This window comes from Saccoglossus kowalevskii, chromosome 2 (genome assembly GCF_978046115.1).
Source record: "Saccoglossus kowalevskii chromosome 2, keSacKowa6.1, whole genome shotgun sequence".
NCBI classification, from domain to species: domain Eukaryota; kingdom Metazoa; phylum Hemichordata; class Enteropneusta; family Harrimaniidae; genus Saccoglossus; species Saccoglossus kowalevskii.
Window position 1 is genome coordinate 13,495,599 of NC_140642.1, and position 23,029 is coordinate 13,518,627.

Consider the following 23,029-nt stretch of genomic DNA (forward strand, 5'->3'; position numbering starts at 1 on the left):
TGTAATGTTGTCAACATGCGGCGAATGTTCAACATTAAAAGAACGACATAAATTATTAAAGACAAACAACTAAACTGATTGGCTGACATGACGGAATGCATTCATTTGTCTTACCTTACCGGACTCCATAAGTTGGTTCATAACTTTTCGATCATTATCTGATTGAACTTTGACCCGCAATACTTGGTAACTAGGGAGAGACAATGGCATTGCGATGATTTATTGTTGTGCATACACACAATCTGGTAGTTTAGGAATGCTATGGATATATCAATATAATGTAGAATGTAATGGAATGTGAGACGGCTCATGGAAATCATATCTGATTCATAACTTTTATCAATAACAAATAGATAAACAGGTGTATTGTGATATTTTAGCAATGGTAGTCATTCCTACAGTACAAGACAACAGTTCAGAAGTAAATGTTCTCATTTCACCTCTACGATATGGTTTTATCGCCACCTTACAGTTAAATTGCTCACACTAAAACCATTTTAGTGTCAAGCATAGTAAACCGTTCACACATTTCCGCGACAACTTTCGATTTGAAAATATTTATCCGAAAGCGAAATATGTTTTCAATGAGTCACATAATGTATATTCGCAACTAAATTCATTAGTACTACGAAAAATTATGGAGGTAAACATCTCATAGCCTGAACATTTTATTACGATTCGTGATATAATACACGCCACGCAGCTCATTTCAGGTGCGCATGCCTAATCACAGCTTGGTTGTTGAAAACTGGGACCAAATAACGCAACGAACTCGCACACCAAGGTTTCATATCGTATATAGTATCGTTCAACATTTGATTGACCATAAATGTTCAAGATTAATTCCAAGTGTATTTTTCACACACACCGAATATTACATTTGACACCACTATGTCCAAATGTTCATACCTGACACTACTTACCCGTCAACACGTTGGTAAGCCTTGATAAAGTTGAAACACAGACAAACTACAAACAATACGAGAATTTCATGGAACAAACGCATCATACCACAGTGATTTTACAGGCACAGTATTGTTGAATTGATTCTTGTCGTTGTTCTCGGCGGGACAACGCATGGACAGCGAAGGCTGAATCTACAGCGATTGTTCTTTACAGTGGCCTGGGGTACAGCAATAAATCAAAAGTTTGACAAACTCAATAAAACAAATATAGCATGTGACTCGGTTTTCTGACAGCAATACTCGATCTGAATGGGACGATTACCATGGTGACTCTGTATATTTAAATCGGGCACAGGAAGCGTTTGTATGAATATGGCAGTTACATGTCAAAAATATTATAGATAAATAGAGGAAATCCATGGAACTATCAAGTGACATACTGGAAGTCATTGTATAACGACATTATACTTGTGAAACTAGAATAGGTATTAATAAAAGCATTGATTTCGGTAGATACGAACCTCCACACCATCGGATAGCCTCAGTTAAAGATATAATTCGGCGTAATGAGCATACCAAAGCTAAAAATGCAGGCTGGATATTTAGTTACATAAATTAAAACATGCAATGTACGAACGAATTAAACAAGCACAACGAGTTCTGACTTGTTACAACGAAAATACAAATCCGTAGTATTTATTTAATATTTACAATAGCACTATTCACACTTTTATATTTTTTTAAATACACTATTTGAGGAAAATAAGCCACTTGCTAACTTAATTATTTTAAATAATCAGTAACGTATTAAGCTCAATGTAAATTTCATGCATGGAAATATATATAATGTGGAGCACAATTATTATTATCCTCCATAGCAGAGCGTTACGACGACTATCATTCCGTGTCATTACTTTGTAAAGCTCTTCACATTTGAATGTCACTTGATACGTCGAGATATAAAAAAAATGTAGTAAAATAGTTTACGAGAATTAAATGGGAGAAATTCTCTAATTCCAGCTTGGAATACAAACAAGATTATTATTGATTGTGACAACCAAGAGCTGTATTGATAAAAATGTGATCAATTGATACATCAGCCACGGAAACATGTATGTTACTTCAATCCGCTCTTCTGATCATTAGTAATCGGAATTGATCACAATCTACAATTATAAATCTTTTTCTCTTTGTTTTATGTTCAATACAAACAAACGTGCTTTATTCTGAAGAGGACGGTAATAAAAAAAGGTCTTGCATCCCTGTAAGAATGGGTACTTTATTACTGATGTTTTGAGTTGTATTAGCGCAGGTCGTTTCTCTACTAGTATTTTATTTTTAACGTAAATCGTAACTTTTTAAAGCAACACTATGTCATCTTCTTATATAACCGTCGATTTGTAAGACTACACATGACATCTGACTAGTGATCCTGGCCATGAACAGTTTCCGTCCACTTTCAACTTTCGTTTGTAATTTTTGCATGGAGTAATGTATACACATAGAGCCTGTGGTATACGTGTCTGGATCATGGAGGTATATAAGCAATATATATAAGCAATATAGTATTTGATTTTTGATTGGAGGAAAAGGCGCGGCTTCTGTCGATGTTGAGCTCGTGAGCCAATCATATGTGTTACCCATCCAGTTACAAATTGTTTATAATGCAACATAATGACATGAAAGTTGTACCCCTGGTCAAATGTTTTTATATATTTGTAATTATATTTTGTATGTTAATGAAGATGTTGGTTATGCTTGCTTACATATTGTGACGACTAAGTGGAAGACCAGGACGATATTCGACCAATTTATCACATTGGATTGTACAAACGTAAATAATCCATGTCTAATAGACAAAGGGGCAAATTCACCCAAAAAGCCCAACAATAAAACTATAAACTTCAGGTTGACAGAAAGATAAGGAAATAATTGTAATTCACATAATATTTATACTAATTTTTGTGTTTTGGGCCATTTAGAAAAAAAAATTGTTATGAAAAAATATGTACTGAAATTAGTGACAGCAGAGACTAGTATGCCGCAGATTATACATTTCACTCTTTGTGTGTTGAAGCAATCACTTCTGAGTGTGTTTCTGTAAGCATACGTCAATGAATAGATTCCTAAGCTGATACATAATTATACAGATGTGTGTTTAGATTGTACAGATATGATATTTTAGGGATTATTTCCTGCCCACTGGCGTGTCTCGTGTATGTACAGATACCTCTGTTAGTAACAAAATAATTGTCATGGTCTGTATTGTATTGTATTATATTTATTTGGATTGAACATTCGAAAAACGTCGTCATTTTATTACACTAATACCAATAAATGAGTGAATTATAAATCGTTTTCTATTGGTCCAGATCTATGTCAGACATCGGTCACACGCGAGACAAAATACGTGAAATTGTTTGAATCTTCCCGCTTAATATCTTAAAATTGTGGTTCGTTGATTGAAGATGTTATTTAGAGAGTGCAGATATAGTACTTTTCTTAATTAGCATATTTGACGCAGGATAATCACCGAGCGTAACCGGGATGGCTATCTGATCCAAATATACTTAGATATGCTAATCTACGAGGCACACCTCAGATGGAACCGACGGAACACTATTTCAGCAGATACTCGAAATAAAAAAGTATAATATAATGATTTTTGCTCAGATTCCGTAAATCATGCAATTTTATTGAACAAATTACAATAATATTAATACTTTAGACAATAATAACTTGTATTATTTCTTGTTCGTAAAATTATATATTGAAATATATATATGTACTGGCTTTCTATAGTAATAATTATTTACATCAATTATTATCGATTTTAATTTTTTAACATTTCTGGCAAATTGTTTTTGTTCATAATCTATTGTTAGTTTAATGAATCGTTTATTTAATAAAGTGCCTTATGGGAGTATGGGAGTTCAAAGGTTATTGTGAGTTCATTATGATGCCTTACGCAAACATTACTTCGTAAGTTTCTTGCACTTTGCTCGAATCTGGTCTTCGAGTAAGAGGAAGCTGCATTTGCCCGTGTCTCTTAGCTCCATAGTGCACGAGTAATCGCCGCCAGCTGCTCTAAATTAACACAGCCAACACTACTTCCGGATACAACGCCTAACACGAAAAGACATAATGTGAGTAATGGTTAAATATATACTTGTATTACCGTAACGGAACATCGTTACATACTTATGTAATAACCAGTCATTGTCCCATATTAGTAAGTCGTGCTGTGAACAGTCGCCAATGCTTTTACGAACGCTTAACCAATTTTATTCTGAGATGAAGTGATATTTATATATCAATATATGATACTCAACATATTATATACTAAGGGACTGGACCACAATTTCTGAGGGGAAGAACCAGTATTTGGGGGGGGGGGTCCGCAATGTAGATGCAAGAAAAATAGTCAATTATCTACGCAGCCTTATAGAAGTTTACCGGCGAAACTTAGTAATTGGGAAGATTTCTGGTGTAATGTTTTGGGTATTCTCGAGATGAAAATAGGTTCCCACGATTTTAGTAAGACTAAATCAAATCATTTTGAAAAGGTTGACCAATACATCAAAGGTCATATACGCCGACCATTAATGTATTTAATGGCATTATTCCCCTTGTGATGAGGTAAAAGGGTTATAATATAAGAACTGGACATAGAATTTTATGGTGATTGACATTTATGAGTGTCGGAAGGTCCAATGTCATGAAACCATGATTTATTCGATTATTACGCGATTTCCGATCCCGGATCCTCATTGAAGCAACTTGGATGAGCCAACCATAACGCACAGAACACGAGATCTCAGATTGTACGAGACTGTCAGCAATAGATAAATTTGTGAATCAGTTGGAACTGAGATAAGTGCACACCAGCACAATCATAGAATGAGAATTCATCAAGAGCTTTCAGATCGTTTATATGTTGTTATATAACCAAAGTGAGTTTTGTCTCTATGGTAACAGACTATGAGTCAGAAATTCGCCTGTCCATCACAACTTCTGTGAGGCAATTGTGAACAATTCTCACCCGTGTTAAGAACTGTTATTCAACATTCATAAAGCTGAGTTGGGATGAGTTTTAACATCGAACTGAAGCTGTCAACAAATTATTGCTGATGAAAATTATCAAGGCCCTCATACATACATCATCGAATTTGAACTAGGCCCTCAACGAACGCTATGCATATTATTGAATATGTGTTGACTATTTCTATGCTTTTTTGTTTTTCTTAAATTCTAAAATAGGTTATGTCGAAATTTTGAATTTTCTCTTATTACTAAATACAGGTTATTTAAATAGTCAGGTATATCAGGGTACCGTTACAATTGTTTTTATGTAAATGATATCAACTGATGTTCTGAGAATGTTAATAAATCGAATACTCAATAGTCACAATAATGTCATTTTCTTTCTTTTTTTCAACATATGTGACATTTCATATAACTAGGAATAAAAATAAAGGTTCACTGCATTCGATTCAGATGTAATAGACATACAATATAGTGAACATAGCATGTTGTTCGTTTTAGGTCATTTTACCATTGTTTCATATGGCAAGATTATATTTCAGTATCTCAACATTTTGGTACAGCCCACTGTTTTCTGTAAATTCAAGACGAAAAATACTCACAATTGTATTCACATTATTTGACAACTCTTCTGAAGAAAAAAAAACATTGATTGACAGTGAATTAAAGTCATGTGTGTACTAATACTAAAATGATTAATTATAGCCAGATTTCGACATGAAATATTGTCACTGCATTATGGGCTAAAATATTCATGCTCACACACGAGTAGCATTCCTACCTTAAATGATTGAATTGTAATTACCTTAGTAGTATTGATTTGTTTGTTTGTTTGTTGGATAACTCTAACAATTATAAATGCCTCCGTGTGAAACCTCTACCCGGCTCCGCACCCCCATCCCTTGATACAAGCTCGAACCCATTCGATTTTGGTACAAACACGGGTACGGTTGCCATGAACACAACAACTTCGGGAATGATTATTTATTTATAACTTTTGACAGACTCTTGATACGGAACAATCAATCAAGGAAGTTTTCAGCAGATGAAATCATTTTCAGAGTTACTTATTATGTTCAACCCCATTGCAAATTTATAGAACCGCTTTTGGCAGATTTGTTTTGTGTGTACAACAAAATACAAAGCTTGTTTAGATCACAAATGAAATATCCATGTTACATTATTATATTCAATGGTTTATTCTAACATCGGGTGTTCGTACTCTTCGGTTCTCGGTCTTAGTGATGTTTTAGACATATTGAAACATTGCCGACATAGTCATTAACAATCTGTAAAAAGTAAAGTATGTTTTAACACATCACTCATTTCAAGAATGTAGAAGTTTTCAGGAAGTAAAATTATTTTTATTTCAATTCATCCTCATTCAGAGGAACTGTTTTAAACCATACGAAAGCATATTTTATGAAATCTCATAATAACACTAATTAAAAATGTATGCAAAAGTAAATAAATCCTTTATTGAAGTTACAAGTTCTGTTGAAAAATCGAATTGGATAACTATTTCCCTTTTCATGGAGTGAAGATGGAGTGATGCAAGATAGTGCCTCCCAGGTGGTGTACATCTGATGGGGTCACCATCTTGAAGTGATCTCCCAGGACATACGGATTCAGTCAACTTAGGGGGGACACCATTGTAACTGCAGACTTTGCCAACAATTCTCTCACCTTCTGCACCAGTTCTCTCTGCATTTTGCGGTAAAGACATTTACACAGGCATTCTTGCTCTTTCATTTAATTTGCTCCCCCTAAAAATATGTCTACCAACTGCTCAATAACATTGGAGTAGCATCCTGTGCAGAGCTCTGCTTCCAAAATGTCCACCACTAAAACCATATCCCCGACAATGGTTACTGTTACCGCTACCCAAAGACTGGTCAGGTGATAGTGGGTGCCATGATCCTGTAATTTGGGGGACAGTGTTGTTCATATCTGTCTTTGGTTTTGAGGATGCTTCTGGCAATGTATTACTGTGTGTGCCTGGTATCCCTGGTTTTTACGCACATTATATCGTTGATTGCTGCCTCAGTTGACCCCCTCAAGAAGAAAAAAATCCATATAATTAACTTAAAAACTAAGCTACCCTACCGACAACCGCGCCGGGATTCAATGAGCTTACCAGCTGAAACCGCTGAAAAATGTTTTTGAAGGAAACACAATTCGAGTAGGAAAGCAAGGTGTTTTCCCGTTAACCAATTATTTAAGCATCGACATAGATTGGTGGTTACACAGTCGATGCTGGAAACGAACAAAATTGTCAGTAAAGGTAAATGGTTGTTGTAAGAGTAGAAATAGTTTTATGTAATGTGTACACTATGGTTAGATCAGAAAATGTCTCAAAAGAATGATGAATTGTCTGGGAATCATATCAACGATTCTACATTTCTCCCAATGTTTTTTTTTTCATAACGGTTTACAATCTTCATGATTTGTTCAAGTTTAATAAATCTTGTAAAAATTGTTCAAAGTGTCTCAATGTATTGGAGTTCAAAGGTCATTGTGAGTTCATAACGATGTCATATGCAGCCAACATTCCTTCGTACGTTTCTTGCGCTGTAGGTAGAATCTGATCTTCGGGTAAGAGGAAACCGTATTCACCGGTGTCTCTCAGCTCCGTTGCGTGTGAGTACTTGATGCCGGCTGATCCATATGCCCAGTCGACACTACTACCAGATGCAACGTCTAACACAAGAAGACACAAAGTAAGGAATGGTTAAATGTGTGTTGCATGGAAGCATGTATTTAACATTTTTTTTTCCCGCAGAACTACACATCGATGATTGTTAAATGCGTTACGGAACATGCATACTTACACAATAACTCAGTGATGGTTCCGTATTGGTAGGTCGTGTTGTGAACACTCGCCAATGCATCGACAAACGCTTTACCAATAATATTCTGAGATGAAGACAAAAGCAGAAAACATAATAAACAAACAGCAAAGTAAACACTTATTCATCGAAAAAAATCATCTGAGCCGTTTTTTATGTTAAATGCACACTTGTCCCCATATGTCAAATACAGTGTTGTGGATCACTTACATGATCGTCGTAGTCTTTGGGAAAATCGTAAGTATAACCCCATGGATTCATCCACATTTGAGCGGCACTATGAATATCCATGAAAAACTTAAATTCCTGAGTTTGACTTTTCTGCCTTATCCATTCAACCACCTGCCTCACTTCCACTTCGCTCAGCGGATACTCCCCGCGGTAACTATAAGAGCATGGGTTTGTGCTTGTTCCGCCACCTGAGAGTACATTAAAAGTGGTTGTTATCATGTACACCAGCGCTGTATCCCCCTGAATCCTTAATCCCTCAAGTGTCCCGTTTACTAGTCAGTCATAAAATCATATTTCATAATATTCATTCATTAGCTGTGCTCAAGTACTTTAGTCGGGATTCTCATGTGAGCGTTATAGAAATAATAAAAATTACCAAAACGGTTACAATGATTATCGAATTTGTACACAAAAATAACGGTTCTTACCTCCGAATTCATGAGGCCAGTTTCTGTTGGGGTCTACTCCATAACATTCTGGTCCAACGCCCATATTTACGGATCTAGTCTTACGCCAGAGTCGGTACTGTATGTAAAAAATGCAATAAACTGGGTTACATTTAGAAAGTTCTCAAGCTAGAAAGATCCAAATGTTCACAAAAACTAAGGATCGTATTACTTTAATTCTAAAACGAGTTATATTGAAATATTCATTAAACTCCACTTACCACGTCCCACGTATAATCATATCCATCCACGTTAAATACCGGTAATATATACAAATCAAACATATCCAATAATCTTGTTACCCGACTATCTTCCGTGTACGTGTGTAACATCTAGAAAATATTTCAGTGAGAGTATTTGATATGTTGACAAAATGAAATGTCAACAAACTAACCGATTTCTGATTGCTCTGACTGCTATGTGATATGGTTGGGTAGCCAATCAGGTATCAGGTTTCTCATTGATTCAAAATTCAAAGTCGAAATTACTTCTTATGTTTCGATAATACCATATCATACCATATCAGACCTATATAATAATCAAAACTTACTTTATTTGTCATCCATATATTAGTCGCTGGCGTAATCCATTCACGTGCATGTATACCACTGTTTATCCACATCGCTGGTTTGGTTACATTTGACTCTGCACCAATCTACAAGACGATGAATCGGGAAAAGTTCAGGTATGGGCGAGAATTAGAATTCACATCGCACCGTGTTTTTTTTTTTTACAAATTCAGAGAAATGCCACATGTCTTACCTTTAACGCCCGCATCACTCTCTTCTCATACGATCGTCCTATAATAAACTCCTTCGCTAAATCGGGATACCTTGCGGCAGTGTCTTTCACCCACTGGTCAATCTAAAAACAAGTAACCAATTACACATCTCACAGAAGGCATTTCTCGATACATTACACATGGCCACGAATCACTAACTAAAGAGCGGTGCGTTAGGCATAATTACGTCACTAAAGTCACTAACTTGTGATTAACGGATATTTGATTTGCTCAAACAAAAATATCTTTATTTTAGATAAATACAATGTATTTGTCAGAGTTATCCAGATCGTATATATGACAAGTCATATAGTCAATAGAATATTGTTACATTGAATAAAATTGTGTTGAATCTTACCTCGGCATACCTATGATACACTGTATAATACAGGTCATCCGGGTCAACTGATAATGATTTAATTTCGCCATTGCGTACGTTAAATTGATTATCAATTAATTTCTGCACGTCATCAATTCGTATATGGTATTCTATCTCATTATCGTCCAGCATATGTTGGATTTCATCGGCGTTATCAGGTGTTGTCATGACATCAAAGGGGAAGTTCCAAAAATCATACTAGAATGTCAAGAGAATATGTTACATTATCACAATGTCCTAAAATGACGTAATTTGTACTTGGTTTAAAGGGCGGTGGTCGCCGCGTCCTGTTCGATATGGGACTCGTATTGACGTACACAACTTGTCTAAAATATATCGTTCATTTCATGAACTATGAACATGCGCTGCGCGACGAGCACCACCCTTTAACACGCGTATGTAGGACTAAACTGCTTTGCTGGAATCTACTTTGTTCGTTATGTGCAAGTATCACACCTATAAATAAAAGTATGTTCATCTACATGTAAAACTAACACCCTAATATCGTTAAGAAGTAATTTCTGGCGTTGGAAACACTTTTTCATTTTGTTTTGAAATAAATATATATGAAGAAACGAGTGTTTTTTCACATCCAGTGAAAACTGGTAACTCTTACAAGTGTTATAGTAAGCTAATTGGACGGTGTTCTGAATTCTTATTAATACGCAGTGGTATTTCCAGTAATTTACACGTGGGTCACGCTAACCCGTACCACTGATATACGATAGACGTAAGTGTAAAGTACGTACTGAACGTAAAACTACGACTGAAAAAAAGTTTTACGTTCTTGTTCAGCAGCGATATTTGGATATACAATTTAAAAAAGATTATGCCAATTTTGGTTTATTTTATTTTAAATAAATATTCCAAATTTACATTAATAATTTCTATATTTTTTGTGTGTGTGTCAATCTATTTCCTGCATTTTTGTTGTTTCTGTATACTTGCGGTTATAACTTACAATGGATAGAGGTACAACATATAGAACTGTTTAGCAATTTTGAAAAAAAAAAATGTAACTAACCTTTCATAAATCATAAATATTTACAATCTATTTATGTTGACCAAATATATTTGTTTTCCTATGTATCGTAATTTGGCACGACGAACGATTGAAAGCACTGGCAAGGATAAGCAAGTACAGTAGTAACGACATCTCACTAAATCGTGTGTGCGACAAATTCCTATTGAATTGTATATACGTGTTTTATTTGAAGATGGAATTTAATTACAATTCTTACTTTTCCAGTTTCTTCTAGTCTTCTCATTACTTCGACCTCCTTTTGGGACTGAACTTTGACCCGTAGTACTTTATATCTATAGTATGTGTATGATAAATCAGATTTTATTGTAGAAGACACGGAATTTAGCAAACACTTGAGTTATATATTGTTTACACTATAAAACGTTACAGGTATAATAAATAGTATAGTTTCCACTCCCATGTTTGCGTCGTTGGCTCAAAAGTTACAGTAATAAATTTAAAATTACTGAAAGATTCAATTTGGAGATTGTATAAAATGTCAGTGTTTGGCCCCATTGTATATAATCGGTTACGTCAAATATTTTCGATGCGTCATTATAAATTACATCTCAATGACAACTTCGCGAACACATCAACTTATGTCAACATTCTCAAAGAGATCCATAAGGTTTATAGAGTTCAAAAATTACCCATCAAATTGATTCTTTGCTTCTCCGTAACAATTAACAACTAGTAGTAACTGAACAACGGCTATAATACGGACCACCATTGCGTACAGTTTTAGTGGTGAGACGCGTACCACAACCCGATTCAATGTCTCCAGTTAGCACCAAATAAACATCGTCGTAAACCAGCGCATGCGTACATTTCACCAGTAATCATGTGATTTTTGTTACCACTATATCATGTGTAATCTTGTTAGCTGCTGTTAATATTTATACTGCTACTGTGCGACATTTGTCTAATGGAAATCACAAGTATGAGGTTTGACCTGGGTGCGACTTGCACTAATTACCGCTGGTGACCCCTTCGATACCTTCCAATCACCTAAAAATACCTAATTAAAGCTTGGTAACGTCTCAGTTTCTACTCGTTGGTCTGCGCAACAGCCAAAATCGCCATCTTTGCGTGGCACGACAACTACCGCCCTTTAATTAACTCCATACTTGCTCTTTTCACTATGCGTAGAATAGTAATCACACAGATAATTTCATATACATATCAGGTACCGCCCACGCACAGTTATGGCCATTTTTTTCATATGTAAATTAAGGAATAGTCATAAATTTCTGTTCTAAGAACTAGACTGTGCATTAAGGTTCGACCCATGACTTTGGTACTGGAAAACAGTATCACTGCTCTATGAGGGGGTTGAATATACATTCAAACATATTCACCATCACGTGATATATATGACTGCATAGAGGCACTGAGTAGAACCTGAGTGTTTTTGTGTAAATGAAAACCTTTCCACTGGCCATCAATGAGACAAAGAGTTTACTGCATTTGTTTCACGTTTTAGAAATAGTAAATCAGACTACTGAATAAATATGGAAGAAAAATACTTACATGCTACATACGAATGAACAGGCCAATCTGGTATCTATGTTGCTTATGTAAACTGAATTATCCATATATTCAATCACTAAAGTTATGTTATATCATGTTTGTAATATGATCATATACAAACTATTATTGAAAATTTAGTGTGTATGATATCTTATAAAGCTGAGATTACACGCAAAATTGTATTAAAAAGTTGTAATCACACTATACGCGTTTCATTTCAACTATTAAATTTGACCACCTCCATCGTTTGTACGAGCGACCTACGCCCAGCGTTTGTTAGCATGTACGAACGTTATCTGTTCACGACAGTAGTCTGTACCCGGAAATGACGAAACATTTTTTTTTTAAAGTTGTTTTCTGAAATTCACACATTCGCCTATCAGACGAGAAACACACCCTGCCCTCTGATTTCACATGGCAACATAAAGGTAAAGATACATTTTTGAAACTACGATACCTGTAAAGTTTATCAAGTTAAATTACACCGTTATACCACTAAAAAGGTAAAATCCTTGAAATATTCATCTCAAATTACGTTACGTGCGTGTACAACGCTGATCATTTCTAAAACATGCATTTATATATGAAAAAGGCGCCTACCTACCTAATTAGAAATTTAGTTGTGGCACGAGTAATATGTCGAGATAAAAAAAGACCGCTTTCATTTTAGTTTATGTGCGTAGATAACTTGGCCGTGAATGTAATCTTACTGCTACTTTCAACATTTGGGAAAGGTGGGATATTTGTTTATGCCCTCGTGTGGCGTAAATTTAAATTTCTTTTGTTTTTATCATCACACGGTCTACCTGAGAAATGCATAACTATTTACGTTAGGGGCGCTAATACACAATAGCTTTGCGTTTCAGATGTGTAAATAAAATCGTTAGGCTGTCACGGTTGGTGTCAGGCTGATTGCAAGCCACACATAGTAGCGTTTCGTCCACTTGACATTACCCTAGGTCAAATACTAGTTAGCCACCTATTTTTTTTTCATAATTGTCAGCAAACGCTGGGCGTAGGTAACACGTACAAACGAGGGAGGTGGTCAAATTTAATAGTTGAAATTAAACTCGTATAGTGTCACGGTGATTTCAACTTTTTAATACAATTTTGCGTGTCAATACAACAAAGAAATGTCACAAAACATATAATTAACACGTGGTTGCCTTGCCAACAAAAAGACACGCAAACCACCAATAAAATGCAGTCTTACAATAACTGACTTATCTTTCTCTAAAACGACAATTTGTGTAAAATGGCGTGAATATTAGAATGTCAAGGAATAGGCAAACTTTATTAGATGCATGAGAGGAGTGTGCACACAAAATGATCGGCCACTGTACAACTTTGTAAAGGCATACGCGGTCAGACAGGTCTATCTTAAAATAGTCCCAAAGAGTCAGGGAAAGGTGAATAAACATTCTACCCAATAATCAATTTTATTTCAGCCAAAACTTTTTTGCTAGTTATGCTCCAGAGTTCTCAGGGCAATATGTTGTGAACAACACCATGGCCTTAAAACTTGACTCAGAAACCAGAATGCTATATTGCCAACTGATCTAGGAAGGTGTGCAGGGTAGGCAGAAAATGCAAAAATGTGAACAGAAGTCACAGAAGTTAGTTGGAAGAAAAGTGTAAAGGATGTCTGGGGATGAAGGAAATGAAAAACGTCTGCCGACCTGGAAAACTTAAATGATTTGAAGAATGCTGGAAAATTGTATGGAAAGGTACAACAAAAGTTGTTTTGGAAAGCAAAATATTTTTTTGGAGAGTATCGACTGAGAATGACAAATCTGTCATGTTTCCACAAGGATGCCACCAATGGTAAATACAGAAATGTTTACTGTAGAGGCAAAGAGTTATTTGAAGTGTAAAAAAGTCAGAAAAATTGAAGAAGCAACAAGCTGACATATATGTAAAATGCGGTTGAGTATCTTGTCTTGTTTGTATGTTAAGGCCAGACTTTTATTATCCCTTGTTTCGCGAACCCGCCGAATGAGCAGGAGCCGAAAATGAAATAAAAATAAAATTTTATTTCAGCGTAATTTCTCGCGCCCGCCAACTTGTAAGCGCAAAAAATTGCTAAAAAAATATTTTTATCTTCATTTTTTTATTGCCCGCTGCATACCAAATCCAAGTTGCACTTTCGTGGAAGTATCATGATCAAAGTACCGAAGGCTCGCGCAGATGAGACACAAGATTATACATGGAATAACATAACATTTTATTTTATTTTATTTTATTTCATTTCATTTCTTCTCTCCGATCAATAATCTCACTTATCACACAAATTTAATGGGGGAAAAAAATAATTTTATTTTTTTCCCGCCCTCCTCAAAAAAATTGCCTTATAAAAACTCGAGAAACAAGGAATAAAAAAAGTCTGGCCTAAAGGTGTAAAAATGATCTACTCAGCTTTTTATTTAGAGTAATATTAAAGTTGAGAATAAGAAATGTCTGAAATGTTAATAAAATTGTTTGAAAGCCAAAAACTTCTTTTTCAAGACAGGAAAAATAGAAATCTGAAAAGTTGTGGTTGACAAAAGCATAAATGTATTCTTAGAAGGCTGTAAAGTTATAGAGAAGTTTCCAGTAAATGTGTAAAAGTCATTATTACTGAAGAGAAAACAGGCTGTCACAATATTTGCACTCCATGCCAAGATTAAAAAAAAATTCTTTAGTATATTAACATACATGTACAATGTTAAAATCTAATCAAAGTTTAATCCCAATAAATGAGTCATATATAAATTTAACAGTCAATGCAAAAATCAACAATTCCTTTTGAAAATATAGTAATACTTTTATGTACTTTTACATTTCTTCTTTTTTCCACTATCATTATTACAATCCTTTGTTTCAGCAGGTCTTTTCAATTGCGTTTCTCTTGTCACATGCTTCAAACACCAATCATAAATCTCATCGCACACATCAACCATGACGCCATTATCAGTCTGACCTTTGATATTGATGCTGTGATCAGCACCCTCTATCCATTTCATTTTCTTGACGCATGTAATAGATTTAAGGGTATCTTCCATGATTGTTTTTGTACAGAATGCATCTTTTGTGCCAGTAATAAACAGAGTCGGTGTGGTCAAAGACTGAAGTATTTCATTTCTGAGACTGGTGAGTTTACGAGGGGGATGAAGTGGGTAGGAAAGACAAATGACGCCCTTGATGAAATCATTTTTCATGGCATTTGCCACACACACAGCAGCTCGCGATCCCATTGACCTACCTGAAATAGACAATTGTTGATATTGTCACAGTTCTTTATAATCATTTTTATTCAGGCATATCTAAATGTAGTACATTTATTTCAACTTTTTCAGACAAATCAAAAACAGCATATATTGTATTGTTTCACTGTGAAGATTTCAAACAAATATTGGTGTCCATTTTGACTGTTTTGCACAAGCTAACATTAATATTCAATTGTATACAAATTCTGAGAGTAGATGCCGTGTGTAAATAAATACCAAAAATAACGAGGGCATTCATTGGTATGACAATTGAAAAAAAAATTATTAACTATCCCTGGTATATACTCAGAATCAAATAATTATTCATCATCAAAATCTTTTGAAAATTTCTAAATAGCAATCACAACTCAGAGGAGATTTCAACCTGCACTAGATTTCCGCAATGCTCATATAGTTTAGACCTATACACTGTTACTTTGGGATCACAAACGGGACATGTATGCCAAGTTTTAAAGACAATGGCAATCTTTCTCTGGTAGATATATTGTGAAAATACATACACACATATACTGTGAACTTTGAGCTCTTGACTCTTAAAATGTCATGTCGTGTGGGTTACATAGGAATCATGTGTGCCAAGTTTGAAGTTCCCAGCTATTACCCTTGTAGCTCAATACTATACATACATAAAGGTCATACCGAGAACATGACTTTTTTACCTCACCAGAGTGAGTCAGGTGTATACTACTGGTGAATAATCATCACATGATACATCACAAACAAATGAAAAATACATCACACCAGTCACACTGATATATCATGTCATATACATCACACCAGACACACTTATATATCATGTCATATACATCACACCAGACACACTTAAATATAATGTCATATACATCACACCAGACACACTTGTATATAATGTCATATACATCACACCACACACTTATATATCATGTCATATACATCACACCAGACACACTGATATATCATGTCATATACATCACAGCAGACACACTGATATATCATGTCATATACATCACACCAGACACACTGATATATCATGTCATATACTTCACAGCAGACACACTGATATATCATGTCATATACATCACAGCAGACACACTGATATATCATGTCATATACATCACACTAGACACACTGATATATCATGTCATATACATCACACCAGGCACACTGATATATCATGTCATATACATCACACCAGACACACTTATATATAATGTCATATACATCACACCAGACACACTTGTATATAATGTCATATACATCACACCACACACTTATATATCATGTCATATACATCACACCAGACACACTGATATATCATGTCATATACATCACAGCAGACACACTGATATATCATGTCATATACATCACAGCAGACACACTGATATATCATGTCATATACATCACACTAGACACACTGATATATCATGTCATATACATCACACCAGGCACACTGATATATCATGTCATATACATCACAGCAGACACACTTATATATCATGTCATATACATCACAGCAGACACACTGATATGTCATGTCATATACATCACAACAGACACACTTATATATCATGTCATATACATCACAGCAGACACACTGATATATCAAGTCATATACATCACACCAGATACACTGATATATCATGTCATATACATCACACCAGATACACTGATATATCATGTCATATACATCACACCAGACACACTGATATATCATGTCATATACATCACACCAGACACACTGATATATCATGTCATATACATCACATCAGACACACTGATATATCATGTCATATACATCACAGCAGACACACTGACATATCATGTCATATACATCACAACAGACACACTTATATATCATGTCATATACATCACAGCAGACACACTTATATATCATGTCATATACATCACAGCAGACACACTTATATATCATGTCATATACATCACACCAGACACACTTATATATCATGTCATATACATCACACCAGACACACTGATATATCATGTCATATACATCACACCAGACACACTGATATATCATGTCATATACATCACACCAGACACACTGCTATATCATGTCATATACATCACACCAGACACACTGATATATCATGTCATATACATCACACCAGACACACTGATATATCCATGTCATATACATCACACCAGACACACTGATATATCATGTCATATACATCACACCAGACACACTTATATATCATGTCATATACATCACAGCAGACACACTGATATATCATGTCATATACATCACAGCAGACACACTGATATATCATGTCATATACATCACACCAGATACACTGATATATCATGTCATATACATCACACCAGATACACTGATATATCATGTCATATAAATCACACCAGGCACACTGATATATCATGTCATATACATCACACCAGACACACTTATATATCATGTCATATACATCACAGCAGACACACTAATATATCATGTCATATACATCACATCAGACACACTGATATATCATGTCATAAACATCACACCATATACACTGATATATCATGTCATATACATCACACCAGATACACTGATATATCATGCCATATACATCACAGCAGACACACTGATATATCATGTCATATACATCACAGCAGACACACTGATATATCATGTCATATACATCACACCAGATACACTGATATATCATGTCATATACATCACACCAGATACACTGATATATCATGTCATATACATCACACCAGGCACACTGATATATCATGTCATATACATCACACCAGACACACTGATATATCATGTCATATACATCACACCAGACACACTGATATATCATGTCATATACATCACAGCCGACACACTGATATGTCATATACATCACAACAGACACACTTATATATCATGTCATATACATCACAGCAGACACACTTATATATCATGTCATATACATCACAGCAGACACACTTATATATCATGTCATATACATCACACCAGACACACTGATATATCATGTCATATACATCACAGCAGACACACTGATATATCATGTCATATACATCACACCAGACACACTGATATATCATGTCATATACATCACACCAGACACACTGATATATCATGTCATATACATCACACCAGACACACTGATATATCATGTCATATACATCACACCAGACACACTGATATATCATGTCATATACATCACAGCAGACACACTTATATATCATGTCATATACATCACAGCAGACACACTGATATATCATGTCATATACATCACAGCAGACACACTGATATATCATGTCATATACATCACACCAGATACACTGATATATCATGTCATATACATCACACCAGATACACTGATATATCATGTCATATACATCACACCAGACACACTGATATATCATGTCATATACATCACAGCAGACACACTGATATATCATGTCATATACATCACACCAGACACACTGATATATCATGTCATATACATCACACCAGACACACTGATATATCATGTCATATACATCACACCAGACACACTGATATATCATGTCATATACATCACACCAGACACACTGATATATCATGTCATATACATCACAGCAGACACACTTATATATCATGTCATATACATCACAGCAGACACACTGATATATCATGTCATATACATCACAGCAGACACACTGATATATCATGTCATATACATCACACCAGATACACTGATATATCATGTCATATACATCACACCAGATACACTGATATATCATGTCATATACATCACACCAGGCACACTGATATATCATGTCATATACATCACACCAGACACACTTATATATCATGTTATATACATCACAGCAGACACACTGATATATCATGTCATATACATCACAGCAGACACACTGATATATCATGTCATATACATCACAGCAGACACACTGATATATCATGTCATATACATCACAGCAGACACACTGATATATCATGTCATATACATCACACCAGATACACTGATATATCATGTCATATACATCACACCAGATACACTGATATATCATGTCATATACATCACACCAGGCACACTGATATATCATGTCATATACATCACACCAGACACACTGATATATCATGGTATATACATCACAGCAGACACACTGATATATCATGTCATATACATCACAGCAGACACACTGATATATCATGTCATATACATCACACTAGACACACTGATATATCATGTCATATACATCACACCAGGCACACTGATATATCATGTCATATACATCACAGCAGACACACTTATATATCATGTCATATACATCACAGCAGACACACTGATATGTCATGTCATATACATCAAAGCAGACACACTGATATATCATGTCATATACATCACACCAGATACACTGATATATCATGTCATATACATCACACCAGATACACTGATATATCATGTCATATACATCACACCAGACACACTGATATATCATGTCATATACATCACAGCAGACACACTGATATATCATGTCATATACATCACAGCAGACACACTGATATATCATGTCATTTACATCACACCAGACACACTGATATATCATGTCATATATATCACACGAGACACACTTATATATCATGTCATATACATCACACGAGACACACTGATATATCATGTCATATACATCACACCAGGCACACTGATATTTATATGAGTGTGCATGATAGTCATACTAGTATACTACACACACTAACAGTATGTAGTGCTAATTTCAGACAATTTAAGCTATTTTCATATTTATATACACAACTACACATCTTACCAGCGACAAAGCATCCTTTCAGAGACACCTCTTTATAATTTTGTAAAAATTCCTGTATATAAAGAAAATCAAACATATTTATTAAATGAGTAAAAATTGACCAAAAATTGCAGAAACACTGCAATAATTAATGTGATGCTGCATATCATTTAATAATATATAAATATGCATGAATTATGGAATATTGAGTCAATAAAAGCTAAGACGAGACAAAATAAACTGAAAAAGTTTTAACAGGTGCAGGTTTATGGCTTACATGGATCAGTAAATTTACTCGCAATGATTAAATTTCACACTAGTGAATACTTTTTCCAATTAACTATTAATAATTTTTTTCGTTAAATTTGATATAAAACTGTAAGCGATGACAAAAAAGCTGGCTGTGTTAAAAAATAACCACAGTAAATTATTAGTATCATGAAGTGGAGTTCATGCATTTTTGGAATGTTTAAAAACAAAAGCTATAGTCACACTATATTTAAGGCATTTCAGCCAAATTTAAATTTTATACTACAGAGCATGTGAAAGGAAAAGTCAAGGCTAACAACATAATACACCCAGATGAAAAAGCCTGGCGAAGGTAAGAAAATGCAATTTACAATGTGTTTTTTATATCACTTTTCATTATCTATTTATTTAACATTTTTCATCAGTTCATGTAGCCCACCATCATTAATTGCATTTTCTTACATTTGTAGAGCTCTTACATTATGTTGCATTATGTTGTTTGCCTTGACTTCCCCTTTAATATTGAGTGTGTATGCAATGGATTGTGGGAGAGAACATCAGATTGAATCTTATTGAATAATAATATCAGACTAGAATCTCACAAAATTAAAATTAAATTTCACTATTTTCGCTGGTAAATATAATCTGCTAAAATAAATCCACGTAAAATTTCCTGACAAATTCATGAACTTAAATCCCAGTGAATTACTAAAAAAATTAAAATAGCAAAATTATTAGTATTACAGTATTAGTATTTACATGAAATCAAGTAAAAAAAAAATTTGGACAATTTGTTTTATTATGTTCTGTATTCTAATGGCATAAACCCAAAATAAAGAGAATATGAGGAAATTAAATAATCTTCAATCAAGTCTGAACCTCTTTACCATTAATAACAGTATTACGGATAAAAAGGAAGCGGGGGATTATATTGGAAGTGACAGGTAATATCGCAATAGATTTTTTTCTCTAATACTATTACTAAAATGTCAAAATGAATAAATAATCTGTATACTGATCACTCACCACCACAGCGTGGTAAGCCTTCATTCTGTTTTCAACTCTGGACGAGATATACGTAAATCGTAAGCAAATGAAACCCTTTGTCGTCAGATACTGCGATATTGTTTGTAGCTGAGTGTTGTTCATATTACCCGTAGCGCCGTGTGTGAGAATAACGGCGTAGTGCAATGGATTAGTGGATGGTGAAGGCACCAACATGACAGAGGTCAGATGCTTACCAGAAAAAGGAATATTGATATTTATCTGAAATGTAAAAAAGTAAATATTGTTATAGGAATGGCCAGTAATAAAAGTGATTATACATTATCTACTATTAGGGCCAGAGAATCATGGTTAATGTCCAAATTTTTCTTGTATGTGACATTTAGTTTTCTTATTTTTGCAGAGAATGAACAAAACAATTAACACTAATCTCCGATGAATTTGGCAGTTGATTTCATCTAGCTATGTGAAATAGCAATATTCAAAATTGGACCTATATATGGATTACAATAGCTATTTTGGTAAGAAAAGGCATATACTTATGCTGAAAATTCAATACTAAAATGCCAAAATATTAAAATTTATTGCCAACATTTTTACACAATGCTTGCAAAAGTTTGTTCAACACAATAGAAGATCAAACACACCACTTTTATATGGTATTAAGTTATTGCTGTTTATTTTTGTATTTGTTTTAAGTCCTATATTTTTTTGTTTATGAGTACTAAAAAAATATTTATCAAAAAAAAAAAAAATACTCCCCCCTAAATAAATCACAATATCATTTATATTATGACTGGAACAAAAAAAAACTTTCACACCCACATTAGTCACATGATTGTATGACAGATCAGGTGACCAAGTCAGGGCATGACAAATAGAAGGGTTTAGTGGGCAATTATTAGTAATTTGAGGGATGAAGCAATCACTTTATTTTATTTCCCATAATGTTTGTACTATTATTTAATGTATTACAGAGGCATCACACCTAATGAAATGAATATTTGGGATAAAAATTAACATATAAATGCAGTTTAATTGACAGTATGGGTATATTGATCACAAATCCATCTCCAATAATTTTAATAGTATCATATATACTATTACATCATCAACAAGGAATGGATTAAGTTAAAGGGCGACAGTCATCGTGCCGCGTCATGTTGGATACGAGACTCATAGCGACGTATACAATGCGTGTAAAATACATTGTTTATTTACATGAAATTCGAACACGCGCTGCGCGACGACTACCACGCTTTAAGCCTTGAAGCCACCCATTCGGAGTAGATATTTCCAATGGGTGGGAGGAGGGGGATTGCCTAGATCAATACACCAGGGGTAATGTCCATATCACTGACACACAAAGTTAATAATAGCACTGGCATATACACCAACACAGGTACTAACGATACAATCAGAATGTCAAATCAAAATTATGAGCTCAAAGGTCAAGCATCATTACAAACACAAAAATGTACGAGAGAGAAATTTGAAATCACATGACAAAAATCACATGATTAAACCCTATTTATACATTCACAGAGCGAGAA

General features: G+C 34.6%; 3 protein-coding genes across 3 annotated transcripts in view; all 3 read right to left on the bottom strand.

The window, feature by feature from the left end:
* Positions 1–1,484, bottom strand: part of LOC102800981 (carboxypeptidase B-like) — a 28,542-nt gene extending 27,058 nt beyond the window's left edge. The window contains exons 1-3 of the mRNA XM_085506448.1: positions 1,427–1,484; positions 924–1,123; positions 115–190 (exon numbers count right to left, since the gene is read on the bottom strand). Of these exons, the coding sequence (XP_085362574.1) occupies positions 115–190; positions 924–1,009 (162 nt within the window). The 5' untranslated portion in view covers positions 1,010–1,123; positions 1,427–1,484. The remainder of the gene's footprint in view (positions 1–114; positions 191–923; positions 1,124–1,426) is intronic.
* A 5,754-nt stretch (positions 1,485–7,238) lies between these two features.
* Positions 7,239–11,389, bottom strand: LOC102801099 (carboxypeptidase B-like). The gene is made up of 10 exons (XM_006822078.2): positions 11,310–11,389; positions 10,877–10,952; positions 9,615–9,833; positions 9,238–9,339; positions 9,026–9,130; positions 8,697–8,807; positions 8,458–8,554; positions 8,009–8,217; positions 7,781–7,865; positions 7,239–7,649 (listed from the first exon to the last, which is right to left on the bottom strand). The coding sequence occupies exons 1-10, from the start codon at positions 11,387–11,389 to the stop codon at positions 7,462–7,464; spliced, it is 1,272 nt and encodes a 423-aa protein (XP_006822141.2). The 3' UTR covers positions 7,239–7,461.
* Positions 11,390–14,893: 3,504 nt separating this feature from the next.
* LOC102801215 (testis-expressed protein 30-like) lies at positions 14,894–21,658 on the bottom strand. The gene is made up of 3 exons (XM_006822079.3): positions 21,498–21,658; positions 20,244–20,295; positions 14,894–15,430 (listed from the first exon to the last, which is right to left on the bottom strand). Exons 1-3 carry the CDS (start codon positions 21,618–21,620, stop codon positions 14,994–14,996), a joined length of 612 nt encoding a protein of 203 aa, XP_006822142.3. The 5' UTR covers positions 21,621–21,658; the 3' UTR covers positions 14,894–14,993.
* Between the last annotated feature and the right edge of the window lie 1,371 nt (positions 21,659–23,029).

Excerpts from the sequence above, each read along its gene's own strand:
- LOC102801099 (XM_006822078.2), bottom strand. The coding sequence starts at position 11,389 with ATGGTGGTCCGTATTATAGCCGTTGTTCAGTTACTACTAGTTGTTAAT. Across the intron at positions 9,131-9,237 it reads GAGTGATGCGGGCGTTAAAG|ATTGGTGCAGAGTCAAATGT; the intron begins GTAAGACATGTG and ends ATCGTCTTGTAG. Across the intron at positions 7,650-7,780 it reads AACCATCACTGAGTTATTGT|ACGTTGCATCTGGTAGTAGT; the intron begins GTAAGTATGCAT and ends TTCTTGTGTTAG.
- LOC102801215 (XM_006822079.3), bottom strand. The coding sequence starts at position 21,620 with ATGAACAACACTCAGCTACAAACAATATCGCAGTATCTGACGACAAAG. Across the intron at positions 20,296-21,497 it reads AGGCTTACCACGCTGTGGTG|GAATTTTTACAAAATTATAA; the intron begins GTGAGTGATCAG and ends CTTTATATACAG. Across the intron at positions 15,431-20,243 it reads GAAAGGATGCTTTGTCGCTG|GTAGGTCAATGGGATCGCGA; the intron begins GTAAGATGTGTA and ends TGTCTATTTCAG.